The sequence below is a fragment of the Pezoporus occidentalis genome, unplaced genomic scaffold, assembly GCF_034315485.1.
Source record: "Pezoporus occidentalis ecotype Australia unplaced genomic scaffold, CSIRO_AGI_Poc_V1 ctg4, whole genome shotgun sequence".
NCBI classification, from domain to species: Eukaryota; Metazoa; Chordata; class Aves; order Psittaciformes; family Psittacidae; genus Pezoporus; species Pezoporus occidentalis.
In genome coordinates this window covers 22,894,315-22,909,644 of record NW_026915724.1, presented here as the reverse complement: position 1 = coordinate 22,909,644, position 15,330 = coordinate 22,894,315, and the positions used below count along the sequence as shown (strand labels likewise).

General features: G+C 36.7%; 1 protein-coding gene across 1 annotated transcript in view; it reads left to right on the top strand.

The window, feature by feature from the left end:
* PIEZO2 (piezo type mechanosensitive ion channel component 2) overlaps positions 1 to 15,330 on the top strand; it is a 297,634-nt gene that overhangs the window by 99,400 nt on the left and 182,904 nt on the right. Inside the window, exon 3 of the mRNA XM_062633006.1 lies at positions 6,706 to 6,831. Coding sequence (XP_062488990.1) covers positions 6,706 to 6,831 — 126 coding nt within the window. The remainder of the gene's footprint in view (positions 1 to 6,705; positions 6,832 to 15,330) is intronic.

Here is a 15,330-nt window from a genome sequence, read left to right as displayed (position 1 = left end):
TTAAGAAGCAGACATCAAGTAGCTGTTGTTTGCTTTGAAAGCTTATGAGTATCATCTGGAAAAAAAAGTGAGTGGTTAAATTCTGAGTCTTGTCTGACAAAATATTTTGTTAACAAAATGGGTAAATTGCCTGTGTAAACTTGCGAGTCAGAGATTGACTAGCTTGAACGATGGTATTGTCTATTGATGCAGAGGATACAGCTCAGTTCTAGTAGTATTCTGGGCACGAAAACTTCTAGGAAAAACAGGAAATCATGCAAGAAGCTGGAGTAAGTAGGCATTTATTATCCTATGCAGCACTTTTTATGTTTTCATTTCTAAATCATTTTTTTCGTCTTTTTTTTTTTTTTAATTACACATAACATTTTTGACTGTTTACCCAAGTCTGGTTGGCATTCCTGCAATGTGAGTGTCTGTCACTAAACTGACTTTTTTAATTCTTAGAGCTCTGTAGTATTTTAAAAAGGGGAGAGAAACAGATATGTAAGGAAATACATAGGTATATAAAAGAATATAAAGAAACATGCATTTTGCATTCAGCTACAAAGCCTAGAACAATGTGTCCTATTTTACTTTATAAAGTGTTTAGGTAATTACCTATTTTGTGATAAACTGTTACGAATTCCTGTGGTTTTATCATTAAGATAATTACCATAATATAGTTTGAAATGTAAAGGAATACATTATAGTTTAAAAAATTGCTTGAATTGAAAGAGTTGTGGCTTGTTTTTGTGAATTAGAAATTTTTTCCATGGGGCACAATTCTAGATTACAGATTTGGCTTCATACAGGGATAGTGGGCATGTTCAGAAAAGCATGGGCAAAACTGATGAAAAAGTTGGAAGCTTGCTGGAAATTCTGAATCTGAAATCTTGTACTTCTCTGCTGTGGATTTCTTTGGGTCTGCTAGAGCACATAGTTTTAAACATAGTTAAAAATAATAGTGTGACAAATTGAGCTGTTGCTTGTGGATACACATTTTAAGGCTTGGGCATGGGCAGGTACAGAATAGACCATGGTGTAAGTTAGTTGCGCTCTATTTTTGTCTTGCTGCTAGAAATCCAGGGAGTGAACCAAGTGGTTTTATATTTTTGCAGTGGTGATGCCTGCACACTCTTTAGCGCTCTAGTAAGCTCAGATCCTCTGGGTAGAAGATGATGTTGAAATACAAGATACCCTTTGGGAAAAAAATTAATGCATTTCCTATTAAGCTAAATATAGATGTACCAATAACGATGTGTACTCTGCAGTGGAAGGACGGCAGCACTTTCAAGAAAAGAGGAAGTAATTTTCGTTATTTTGGGTAGAAAATGATAGCACTTTTTTAACCATTAAAATAATTCCTGGCAGCTTCAGGATGGTTTAAGCATTATCTTTTTTGAGTGTACTTAAGAAGTACATGTAAGACGTAGTGAATAGGAACTGATATTCAGTTACTTTCCTTTGTAGATCAATGGCTTGCCATTGCAAAGTGTACAGTGTACAAGGCACACCATTATAAAATTTTATTCTTAAGTGTGGGCCTTACAAACGATTGCCTTCCTCTTTCCCTTTTTCATAGCTTTGTCTTAATTTCTTGCCCGCAGCTGCCCTGATTCACAGTGTCAATGATGTTGACAGACTCCTATTTGGAACCATGCAGTGGAAGATTAAAGTCTTGGGACCTTGGCTTCATTTAGGCTCTGAGGTGATGCTAGATTTCCTGGTGGAAAATCAAGAAGTTAAGCTTTTAAGACAGCTGAAACAAATTCTGTGGGACTGACCCTGTTGGTGATACAGAAGTTTACCTTAACCAGGCCTTGTCCCCAGAGCTCTTTAATTATATGTTTGTTCCTTACTGATGAAGAGGTTTATTAAAAAATAAATCCTGACTGGCTGTAATACGGTATCTTTATTAACTGAAGTGTCACTTGTTCAGTAGATAAATGCATATTAATATTTATCACTCACTGTATGCTATCAAAGATTATATGAAAAGTGATTTGTGCTTTGGAATTTAATCTGCTGTGATCTGAATGAAAAGAGTTGTGTAAATAAATTCCCAAGCAAAGCTATTGAATTAATATTGGATGTATTGCAGAAGTTTTTGGTCCAGTGTATGGCTAAAGAGATGTTAAAATTATTCAGAACCCAACTGACAATGCAACACTAAGACTACATTAAAAAAGAAAAAAAAAATCCTAATGCAAAGTAATAACAACTTCATATAAGTCACCCAAACACTCTAAAATCTACTCTTTAGGTGAAAGCATGCAGCATATGTATGATCATGATAAAGGAATTACACTGTTGTAATAATAAATGGTTTTAAATTAATTTTTAGAATGAATTTTTTTCCTCCTCTGTTTTCCTTTTACTGATATCATAATGGAATGCAGAATGAATACTGACCCCTTGAATTTATCACCTTCTGCATATAGGTGCTTAGTACTACTTATTGAAAATCAGAATGAATTGTTAGTAGTATTATTGACTTTGTTAGAGACTCAACCAATTATTTGTTGTCAGATTATACTGTAAAAGCAAACAGATGTGATTCTTAAAGCAGGTCTTAATGACAACTGGCCATTTGGTTATTGGTTGTTTAGCGCACCCTTTTGAAAGAGGCTGTTAGGAAGTTCCAGGTGTACAGCAAAAACCTGAATTCTGTCATACTCTGCTACTTCAGGGAAAGGAGTAGCAGAAAAGGTCGCAAGACTGCCTGTCTAAACATGAATGTACTGTTTGTCTGTGTTGGAAACAGTGTGAACAGCAGGCTCCACCTTGGCATACAATCATGATGTAGGCACTCAAGAGGTTCATGTGTTTGTTGAAGGCAGCAGTCCTACTCGATCACATTCAAATAGTTGTACTGAAGTTACATGCCTGTGGCTGGGGGGCACATGCCATCACTAATCCAGCTCTTGGCTGGATTAGCTTTGGAAAATAAGAAATGGATACCTCTGCCATGGTGAAAAAGCTTTTGGCCCTCTTGAGTCTGGTTTAGTGTTGCAGCTGGGCTGGAGAGAAAGAGTGTAATGAAGCCATTGTATCTTGACAGGCTTCCTGCAGGTTTGATTGGAGGGGAGAAAGCCCTTTCCCAGGAGCGTTTTGGAGGGACATGGAGGCTGGCGCAACCTCCCTGTGTGTTTCTGAGACACACAGGGGTAAGTTTCTAAAGCCATATGCCACGTTTTGGTCCCACTAGGTGCCATTATGTCACACTGCACCTGAAAGCAAACCCACTTTTCATAGTTTTTAAGGCCAGTTCTGAGGCAAATCTGCTCTCCCCTTTCCATCCACCACAGTTTTCTGAAGCTTGTGGCACCACAATGGTGTGAGTAAAAGCAGAACCCAGCACTCAGGCTACAGAACCAGTGTTTTGGCAGAAGATTTTTCTTATTTTAGTCTTCATGGACATACATGAGTCTACATCTAAGGCAGAAATGGAGGAATAGGTGTTGCAATTTCTGGTGTCAGCTGGGGCGATGTTCTGTCCGTGCAGCTTTCTGAACAATATGTATTTCCTTCTCTGTGGGACAGTCAGTGTCTGTTCATGTCCCCAGGGATTTTCATGTTAGGGTAACTTAACAGTTAAGGTATGTTTTAGCAAAAGGATTGTAGCTGTGACTGCATTAGAGTAAAGAAAAATAAAAGAAGGATAACAAAAATCTCTTCCTCATTGTAAGCAGCTCTGTTTTATGTGAGGAGCTTAATTTCAGCTGTGTACTCACCATCTTAGTTCTGTACCCATACAGTTAATTTTTTCTTTGTGCAATTTAGAACTAAGTTTCCAGTAAAAAGAAAAAAATACGTGTAAAAATACAGTCAAATGGGTTTATCCAAATCCCACTATAAATTGAAGTTCATCCCTTATCCAAATCTGTCACTTCTTCCTTTGCATAAATTATGTATCCGGTAATTCTCTGATTTTTAGCACTCCTATTTCTCCCAAGTTGTTGATGTCTCTCCAAAACTTTTGAAATTAGGGTCGTAGTATTTCTTACTTTTCTCCAAATACTACTTGTGGCTAGTTTCTGCTGGCGCAGCTGAATGTGGTGCAGGCAAAGGGCTTCTGCTCAGTAGGATCTGATGGTGGTCTTCTCCCACAGATGGCCACAAAGCGAGTTCTTGAGAAATGTTGTAACGTGCACTGAACATGTCTAGCTGCCTTCCGAATGTGTATTTCGCCTGCCATATTTACCCATACACTGAGAAATTGTTTATTATGATGGGTGTTAATAGTCCTTTAAAATTTTCCTAGCAGCATTTCAACATTTCAAGAAATGTATTTTCAACATTTTCTACAGTGAAAGAAAGACAACTGCAAAAGTTAAGGCTTCATAGAAGAAACATTTTTTTCAATCAGCAATTCAAATATGTTTGCTTTCAAGCTTTAAAAAATTAGGTCTAAAATTGAGATTCATTTTGGAGAGATATGGCATTTGAAGTACTGAAAGAGGGACCCAAGGTTTTTAATGGTTGTATTCCCTTCATTTGGGGAATGAATGTGTGTTGGCTAATTGTATTGTATTTTTTTCTCCTTTGGAAGCTGACTGAAACAGTTCTATCAAAACCTTCAAAATCCACTTCTATGTGAAAAATTCCATGCTTGATATCTATTGAACTGTTTACTCCCAAGCACTGAGGAGAGTTTGTGATTCAGGACTTCAGAAATCACCAGACTGTCTGTGGAATCTGTGTATTTTAACACAGCTGTTATATCTGTGGAGTTTGTGTTGTCAAGCTGTTGGTCTCCAGCATTGAGATATGTAATTTTTTAGTATATTGTGAACATGCAGCTCTCATAATACCATGAGCAGAGGATCAGGTAATGCAGGAATAAACTACCAAATATTCAAACTTACCAAAAAATTGTAAAAGCTAGCAAAATGCAATCCTTGGATTTCAGTCCTTGGCTTGCATTACATATGACATCACATTTAATACATGATTTGATAACATATAGCTTGTCATAAATTTATTCTTTAATGATTTTGAAAATATTTTGTTATTTATGCTTTCATAGTGCTTAGAAGTTGTTTCCCTAAGCCAGGACATCAGGCCAGCTTCTGTGGAAGAGGAGCAAAAAATGACCTTTGATCCAAAGAATCTAAAACCTTGTTTTTGTTGGTTTTTTTCATAATGCTGTGCAGCCCAGGTTGTCTGCTTTCTGTGTACGCTCTGGTGTCTTACCAGTAAAGACTACTGAATAGGTCGTACAAAACATGTATCTAGTGAATGTATCTTTCTTTTCAGATCACAGAAATTCATATGTAGGCTCACTTTTTCCATTTTTCATTTTGTTTGAATTCTTTAATCTCTTTATTTAAAAATAAAATAGAGAAGTTTATTACAGGCATTTGGTAATCAAAATTTGCAGTCGAGATAGTGATCATGTAACAGAAGTTTGGAGTGTGATGAAGTGAGATAGTCAAACTATTTCTAGAATTGTTGAATCATGTTTATCTGAATCTTTGCTTTATAAACTCCCATTCAGACCATCAATGACATGCTTGAACTATAACGAATATAAAGCAAAAAGCTGTTTTACTGGCTAGATACAGGATATAAACAGTCATCTTTCTAGTAGATGCTCATAACAGATACATGAGAATAAGTATGAACAAAACTGGCTGTGTGTAGAGTGAACATTTCTGAGGTGTACTCTTCTAGTTCTGCCCTCCATAGCCATGGCTTTATTTGTAACCTTGAGTAAGAATTCCAGCAGTATTGGTTTTTAATCTGTAAACAAAAAAATAAGAATTACCCTCAAATGCATGAAGTAAATGGTGTAAAATCTTGATATAAAATATTTTGAAAATAGAACTTCTACTGCTGATAGGTCAAGTAGGGTAATATTTAATATTGTCTTTTATCAATATTCATTTGTCAGCACAGCTTAGTCTTGAAGATTAATATTTTCTAAAATAATAGTGGTTTATTTTATTCATGCCTTGCAAGTTTGGCTGCCTGTGATTAATCTGAGTGTCTCCTAGAGGATTTATTAGGCATCTTCTAAGTCTTCGTCAAACATTTTCTACTGGCTTTTGGATACAGATATGCAATGAATCATAGAGGAACCCTGACCAAGTGTATCTGGCTTCAGTGTGTACAGAAAATTGTTTTCAAAAGCTTCTAAAGGAAGAGAAAGAGGGCAGTTTGCACAAAGCAAAACATTCATTTGAAAGTATATCTGTACTCCTGAGCCAAACTGAGGCTTTTGTGTTGTTATCCCCCCTCCCATGTAATTTGTTTTGGTAACAGTAATTTGATTAATAAGTTTTTATTTTCTCAAGAAAATAAGTCTTCAGACTAGATAACATTGGTGGTAAGCATTGTGATGTTATTATTGGTATAAAATGGTTACCTGAGACTTGAGAATTTTTATTTTATTTTTTTTTTATTAATTCAAAAAGTCAAAGTCTGACCTCTTATTCTGGCTAGCAAGTTTATTTCCTGGATTTTGGTGACAAAAGGAAATATCAGTAATAACAATCATTGGGGTTTGTGATTAAAGAGTACTCAAAGACACTATAATTAATGTATGTTTTTTGCTATGATGTTGATCCTTCAGGGACAATCATGAGTAATGTGGAATGAGTAATGTGGAACAAACTTGTAGAAATATCTTTGGTCAGCATATTTTTACTGGTTTTATGCTGAAAACCTTTAAGCAATGGTTAGAAATTCACCAACTGTATGTATGTATATTTTGTTTTTTAGGGCATACAGGACGATTATTAAAATCTCTGTGTTTCACCAGTCTATCATTTCTGCTGCTGCACATCATCTTTCAGATTACAATAAACAGTCTTGAAGCTGGAAAAACTATTGAACCTGGTTTTAACTGTGAGTAAAAACTTTTAGTTTTTATTAGCATTTTAAGTGTACAAATGCTTCAGTGTTTTGAAGGGTGAAGCACTGATGAGAAAGCAGTTAGCATTGTGCTCCTGTACGTTTGAGTTTACTTCTGTTTTCCAGCTTGTTGTCTTAAGAATCAAAGTTAGTAGAGCAAGAAGACTAGATGGGTTTAAGAAATAAGAGAAGTGTAATAACTATTTTGTTTCCACCAGAGATACATTTTCTTTGGGTTTAGCGCTGACTATTGTATGTCTTCTACTTTTAGGCTTTCTCATCATTCCCAGATGTGAAACAGAGGTGGCTACATGTTTATGTTATTAAGTCATAATTCAAATGTATTAAGAATAAAATGGGGTATAATAATGAAACCCCTTTTACCCATGTATTACACCTCTGCTGATGGAACTCTCTTAAGTTGTCCATTTAATTTAACTTTAAATCTTGACCTTAAGATTTATGTTTCTAAACACTCTTTGTCTCTTTCTTACCTGTGGTGTATGGGAAGAAAGATTTTCAAGTTTTATTTGTGTGCAAACACTACTTAAAAATACATTGCGTGACATTTTGTATCTTCCTCTCTTAAGAAATGCTCTTCAATCATTCAGAAGCAAACATTTTTTTATTGTGCAGAAGTTAATGAAAATACCTATCCAGTGATTTGGATATGTAACCTCCAGGTAGAAACTATTTGTACTTGTCTTACAGTGCTTACATTCAACATCTAATCTGTCAACTTACCCTTGATAAATGTCCATTTAGTTTATCACAGAGTATGCTGCTGCCACTTAGGTAAACAGTTGTACTACAATTCAACACAAGAAACCCTATGTGAATAGAAGCGTTTGACTTAAAGTAACAAAATACTAAGGAAACTTGGAATGAGCATTGTTAGACTGCAACCGCTGGCTTTTTCTTCCTGCTGTGGTGGGAACTGAGGTCTACAGTGGGAACTAATTAAAACAATTACTTAATTCTGAAGAGTCCAGGAGAGAATGTACCGTTTCTGTCTGTTTATTAACAGTTCCTGAGTGCAGCAGCTTCTATTCTGGCTGCCATTAATAACGATTTCTTTACTTGGGGCCTCACAGAGCAATGGGTATGGCTGTAATAGTGCATTAAATGTGCCTCATACTGCTCTATGATACTGAGGCCAGGTGACATGAGATGACCCACATCTTTACCATTAAACTGTCTTTGCCTCCTGGGCACACAGAGTAGGGTGAAATTGCCTGTTGGGAACAGTATTTGCCCCACAGGAACTCTCAAACAGTGTCTACGTTGTCTGGGAGAGAAGAAGATGGCCAACCAAAGTTGTTCCGAGATTGTTTAAACTGTTTAGCAATATGAAAAATTCCTGTTGGATTTCAGTGCCTGAACATGTTTGCAGAGTAAACTGGCACCTTTTCATTTACTGGTTTGGCTATAGTCAGTCAGCTTCAGGTGAAGCTAATGAAGAGGTGAATGTGATACTGACATTATGGATGCTGAATCCCCAGGGTGCTGGAGAAGTTGTTAAAGGAAGTGCAAAGACTGTTGTGACAGAAAAGGCCAAGGCCTTTGCTAGATCAAGCAATAAGATCAATTACTGTCATTAAATGGCACCAGAGCATACATAGTACTGTGTAGGTGAGAAGACAGAACTGCCACTCCAAAAAGTACTTTGGTAGTACTTCTGCTTATAATTATTTGGTGACGCAGCCCCACTGTATTTCCTGTTCCCCAGCTACATGAATAATGCTTTGCAAAACTGACTACAGCAATGCGTTAAGCCATAGCTGGAGAAACGATAGCACTGTGCCTGTGGTGTCTGCACAGTGTTATGATCTCTGCATTTTAGATTTAGCTGTTAATGTTTATTCAACTCTTTACACTCAGTAAGAAGTGGAAGAGTGGAGTTTTCTGTTTCCCTATCCAGACCCAGAACAACTATTAATAAAACATATTTTTTACAGCTGTTTGTCTTACTCTCAAGCCCTGTGTGCCCCACTGGAAATATTCTACAGTCTCTTCTGATGCTTATCATTAGGAAGTTTTTCTCTTGTTAGTTACAATATCCTGTCTTCCTTCTTCAGCCTGATGTGAAAATGGAGAAAACCTTCCCATTAGTCTTTATGGTTATTTGTTAGTATTTGAAGGTGTAGTCATGTCTGTAATATGCACTCTTTCCTCTCATTCTCTTCTCTCCAAACAACTTCAGTCCCTGCAAACTTTATTCATTCATCATGTTTTCTAGGAAGGAGGTTAGTCTCATCATTGTTGGTCAACCTGTGTTTTCTCCAAGTATTCCAGATACTTCTTGAAGTTCAGTGCCCAAAATTAGGCAGTATTTCAGCTGAGAAGTTACTATCACATACTGAAGTATAGCAATAACCCAATTGTCTGCAAGTGACATTCCCTTTTTATGTATTACTATATGGTACTTTCAGCAGTGGTAGCATTGTCTCACGTTTTATTTGTGATTCACTATAACCCACAAATCCTTTTCTGCAGAACAGAGCATTTTTTCCAATCCCATATTTATGTAGATGGGTGTTCTTACAGTGTAATGGAAATTTGTTTGTCCTTTTCCAAAAACGCTTTTATTTATCAAGTCTGTTCTGAATTCTACCCTCTAATTTGCTTGTGGCCCCTCTTACATGGGCTGCCTGCACATACCACCTTTAATGGGTTTTGGCTATACTAAAATATTTTATTTTTCCCTTAAATTTAATCTTGGTTTTTGATTTTGCTGGAATTGTAATATCTCCCTGAGTTAAAATAAGTTAAACTGGAGAGTACAGAAGGGCCTAGTGAATGTTGTGGTGGGACACCTCTTCATCATCTACAAAAAGGTCCTGGGAGTCTGGGGAGGGCACTGCTGATTGGAAGGTAGCCAGTGTTATTCCAATTTACAAAAAAGGGCAGTTGCTGGAAAAGTTATGGAGAAGACTATACTGAATGCTATTGAAAGGAATTTAAAGAAAACATCAGGCTCAGTCAACATGGGTTCACAAAGGGAAAGTCCTGTTTAACTGATTTGATATTCTATGATACAGTCACCCACCTAACGGTTGAAGGGAGGATGTAGTTTTTCTAGATTTTAGTAAGGCTTTTGAGGCTGTCCCTTAAAGCATCCTTCTGGACAAATTGTCCAACTGTGGGATGAGTAGGTTCACGGTGCACTGGGTGAAGAACAAGCTGAAGAGCAGAGCTCAAAGTGTTGTAGTGAATGCAGCTAGATCTGGGTGGTGACCAAGTCACCAGGAGTGCTCCTCAGGGTTGCCAGTCCTGTTCAATATGTATACCTTTGTCTTCAAATCCTGTAGGTTAGTTTGCCTCAGTTTGTTCAAATGCCAACTTCTGAATCAAAAGATCATTTTCTGGTTTTAGTTTTTTTCTTTTCACACTGCTGTATTAAAGCTTCTGAAAATATTTTCATTTTGGTAATAGAAACACTTGAAAAATGTTTAAATTAGAGGTGTGATACAGACTATCACCTCTTAAACTTTATACAGTTATAGTTTCATTTTGGAAATTAAGAACAACCATCCCTTTATCTTTTACATCCAGAAGTGGTTTAATTGGAGCCATCTGGAAGAGCAAAACAGACATACAGAATTTCAGGCTCATTTTAAGATACTCTGCTCTTATCCTGAACCAATGTTATTCAAAATCAGCTGATAGATAATGTTAAGGATAAGAAAGTCCTGGAATGTTTAGCTTCCTCAGTTTGTCATTTTTTTTCATCCCCTTGCTCTTTTAGAGCTCATATTACTTCTCTTTCAGGAGGGATACAAAATGCTATAGCATTGTCTAAGTTATATAGGAGAGGTATATAGGTGGATCAATAGAAGTGTTTAAAAATGTTTAGGCAGTACAGGGTTCTTGTTTCTTCAGAACCTTATGGGTATTGCCTAGTATTAGTAAATTTTTGTTGTTAGAACTCTGTACTTAGCTTAGTGAAAGATTTCTGGTTAGCCAGAGCTACACTGTATGGAACTAACATTGACTAACTCCCAGATAGTTTCTTTTTTTAAAATCAGAGTTCATATGGGAAAGGAATGGATGAGCTGGGCTAATCTTCCTAAGCTATCAAGAGCTAGGTAATCAGTCTTGTTTCACTGATGATATCTCCAAGTAACACAGAATCTGATTTTGAGATGTAGCGGTATTCGCGCTGTAATACAATTTCATTATTAAATTTATACTTCTGATGGAATAACATTCTGATCACTAGATAAGGTAACATCTTTTGCATATAGAATCTGTGAGACAGACGATTGAAAACTAGATCCCAAGGTGGTATAGGGTCTCATTCTTCAGTATGCACACTATAGTGTTTCCTAGAGTTAATTTTAAACATCTTTAAAAATGGCATTTCCACCAGCAGGAATGTTTTCCACAATGTTAATTTTTATCTTCATTTCCAATAAATTAGGGCAATTATCCCTCATCATACTACTCCTCTGTAAGTGTAGCCTTTTCTTGTGTTTAGACAGTCTGTCAAAAAACTAAATTCTTTTTCCCTTAGTTGTAGTGTAGAAAAATGCATCCATTTCTCATTTTGTGCCAACTCTACCGTCTCTTGGTCTTGAATGTTACAAATGGGTCTACTGAAACCTTATGCTTTCAGAACAGTATTTTTGTCCATGAGAAATGCAACTAAGAATAGTTCAACTAATCACTAATTAAGTTTGTATTCAATGTTTGTTAGAAAACCAAAGATGAGTATTTGATGTATTTGTGGGTATTTTTCTTATGTATGAGATAATAGACCTGCTGGAGCTGAAATAGATACCTTGATATCCTTTTAAGGACTTTCTATGAATCTCTGCATTTGTTTACTGTGTATAGTATGAATGCTTTATTTACAAAGTGGTTATGTGAAGAAAAAGGGAGAATAGGTTTAAAGCACCAAGTTGCCTAGATAGCTTCTTTGTTAGATCATGGGAACTAAATTCAGATACTTCTCCATCTCTGGTATGCCACAGTGAATGTCAAACAAATGCATGCCACCATTGTGGAATCATAATAATCTTCTGCTTTGATAAATTTTGAAATTATTTCTTGGCTAAATGACCATCCTGTGTTTGCATATCAGCAAGTCCCTGAAGTTTTTGGTTATATTAGGAAGCAGGAATACCCAGTACAAATAAATTAAGTTTCACCATTTATTGAAAGGTCAGACTCAGGACTTCAGCTGACCTTTCTTGGGAGTGAATAACTACTTTTTCCTATATACCTGGCGAGTATCCATATCTTTTATATCCTCCTGAGTATGCTTTCAAGGTTGAGCTGGTTTTGAAAAGTACTGCGTCTGTGAAGACTATTGTATTTCTAGTTGGATCTATTAACCCATTGGAAATAAAGATACTGGAATTACTTACAAAGGGGCAAAAGATTAAGAGATTTCATACAGAATTTCATATATTTATTTCAAAGGTGAGTGGCAGATACATGCAGGTCTTTCAAACACCGTGACTTACTGGCCCAGCTCCTGCCTGGAGTCTGAGTGTATCTCATGGGCTCTTGTCGGTTGTTTGCACTTATTATTTCATGAGAAGCTGCCTTGAAAACAAGTATTTTGAAAATACTGAAAATTTGAAATACTATTTCATGAAACAAATTATACTTTCCTGACCATGAATTGTCTTGATAATTTTGTCAATGTTAATTTCAAAAACTTTACTTCATATGGAATGAAATTAATCTAAATGGCATGAAGAAAACTAGTAAATTTATGTAAGAAGCTTCTGCTTCTGAGCAGAGTCATAGCAAAGTAAACATTTCATTTTAGTACTGAAGAAGTCACTATATCCTCTGGAATGGTTTTGCTTACCAAATCGAAGGTCAATTACCCACATTAAAGAATCCTCAAGCACTTGCATCCCAGAGAAGCCAGCTCCTTTTTCCTTAACAGATACCTGTTTCTTACTGACCAGGCAGATGCTCAAACTGCCTTCCAAACAACTGGTTTAGCTGCAGAGTTGTGACATCTTCAGTCACCTCCATCATACGTGTAACATACTCTTCCTTTTTGGTTTAATGAAGTTTATATTTCAACATCAAGGGTTGGCCTCAAACCTAAGTCCTTCCTTTGACCTCATACCTGGATTTTCTTAGATTTCTTTATTCTGAGATGTGTAGAGACTGAGGTGTTTACTCTCTTTAGCAAGTGCCTTGGGCTGTTGTAGTTGAAACTAAAATGGATGTCATCTGTAAACTCATCCTGGTTTGAAAATGTATGTTTAAAACCACAGATTTATTCTATTAAGAGTGAGCATTACCTTACAGAATATCCGCATTTTAAGCATATTTTTGTGTGTCATCTCAAAGATTATAATCTTGATTGATGTCTGAGTAAAAAAAAAAACAAACCTTTAAATGTTTCAGAAACACTTCATTCTATTATCACAAGCATTGTCAGATTGTGCGTGTGCTGTCTGTATGAGTGGCAAGAGAAGAAGGTTCAGAAACAAACTAGTATTTAGAATAGAATAGAATCATAGAATAGTTAGGGTTGGAAAGGACCTTAAGATCATCTAGTTCCAGCCCCCTGCCATGGGCAGGGACACCTCACACTAAACCGTACCACCCAAGGCTTCGTCCAACCAATAACAACTGTGGAATATCCAGTATAGTTTATATATTGTACAGATTCTTCATGCTTTCCAGCACCCACATAAGGCTGACAGTACTAAATCCCATAATGTAAGTTTAGTTTTAAGAGAATGCAGATACCTACAGAGTTTTTAAGTTCTGAGCTGCAGTCATTATTGATTAAATCAGTACAGACAGCTAGTTACCTGGAAAGACTTTTTGTTCAGTTGTTATGAGAGATCAGTTACTTCCTGTGTTTTTGTTTTGGCTTTGTTTTATGTCCTCACCAAGCCATCTGAAGCTTTTTTTTCTTGTATTATTAGAAAGATACACAACGCTGAGCATATGAGAAGCTGAAAATGTTTCAGGGTGCAAGTTAATAACATGTTATAAAAATGAAAGGGAACTGTAAAAACTACTGTTCTTTATTCAGAGTTATTATGTGGATTTTGTCCTTCTATCCTAAGCAGTAGGGTTGTCTGTTGGTGGGTACTTCCATCTGCCCAGTGCCATGTGGATTAAAAAAAACCCTGCTCTGACTTACTTGGCTTGTAAACTGCTCTGAGAAGGGGCATTTCCTGTTCCGTGGCTTGTACTGTATTACCTGCAGCAGAAGCTGGCTGTACGGCTTTGGGCTCATGAAGATACCACAGTTTAAAGAATAATGAGAATAGGATTTCTTCAGAGCTTCCCACTTATCAGCAACTATACCAGCAGAATAATGAATTTAAAAGCAATGAATAACAATTTATACAAACCTCCACTGAGAGAGAGAGCATTTTGAGGAATTTAGCACAAGTAGTGCACATGTGGATTGCAGCAGAGCATTCATAGCTGAAATTCCTGCAAACCTAGCAAATGACAGAAAGGCAGGAAATGTGATGTCAAGGAATAAAACGTTAATGTAGTTCCTATCGTTCTTTGTTTTTGTAGTGTGCTGTTTCTTGCATAGGTGATATGCAGTGTCTGAGTCATGAAATATGTAAAAAGGGATTTCTCTGTGGAATCAAAGAGAACCTGGGGCTAAAAGTATACTTAGCCATAAAAACCGCTGTGAGATAAGGTTGTGGTGGCACAAATATAGTCATAATACAAGGTCCTAGAAAGGTGTGTGGTTGTACGGTATTAACCAATGACTGTTTCTTAAAGTGACTGTCACTTCTTCAGTGTCATTCTTCAGTCAAGAATGTATAGCACATGGAACACATATCCCATGATAACATTTTATCAGTCAAAGGCGTTAGCATGCTTTTTTTTCTTGCCTCAGCAGAAACTTGTTACAATAGTTTATTCTGCACATGAAAGTTAATTTCCCTTTAATTCAGTACACATCAAACGTCATCATTTCTTTAATGCTTTTAGTGCAACTTTATGCAGCCAGGAAATTTATGACTGCGGAAACAGAAGCTTCTGTAATTGCTTCTTGGGCATGTATGGTGAGTCCTGCTTAATTTCCTGCTGGGTGTTACTGCCTAGCTGTTCGGAAAGTTGGTGTTCATTGTACTTATGGAGTCTTTATTTCTGGACTTATATGCTGCCATGTGAAAATTAAACTAAATTCTAAATGTTAATTTTCAGCCCTGATACATAACACATTCAGTAAAATGTGTACAATTGCGCCGTAATGATGTTAGCATACTCACTTGCGTTCCACCATTTAAGAGAATCTGACACAGGAGATGATCCTTCTCACTGCCACTCATAGTTTGTGGTTTTAACAGTCAGATTTACATTGGAGAGAAGGGCTGGGAGACTGCTGGGCAGCCCATGGTGTATACAGCTTCTTTCGGAAGCTGGTGGACTTTGGAAGGTTCTCATGTTGCACCCAAGAAGTGTTACCATCACTGTCACCTTGTTCTAGGGCTGTTGGTAGGAGAGGGTAGCTGTTTGTATCTCTGCCCTCTTAAA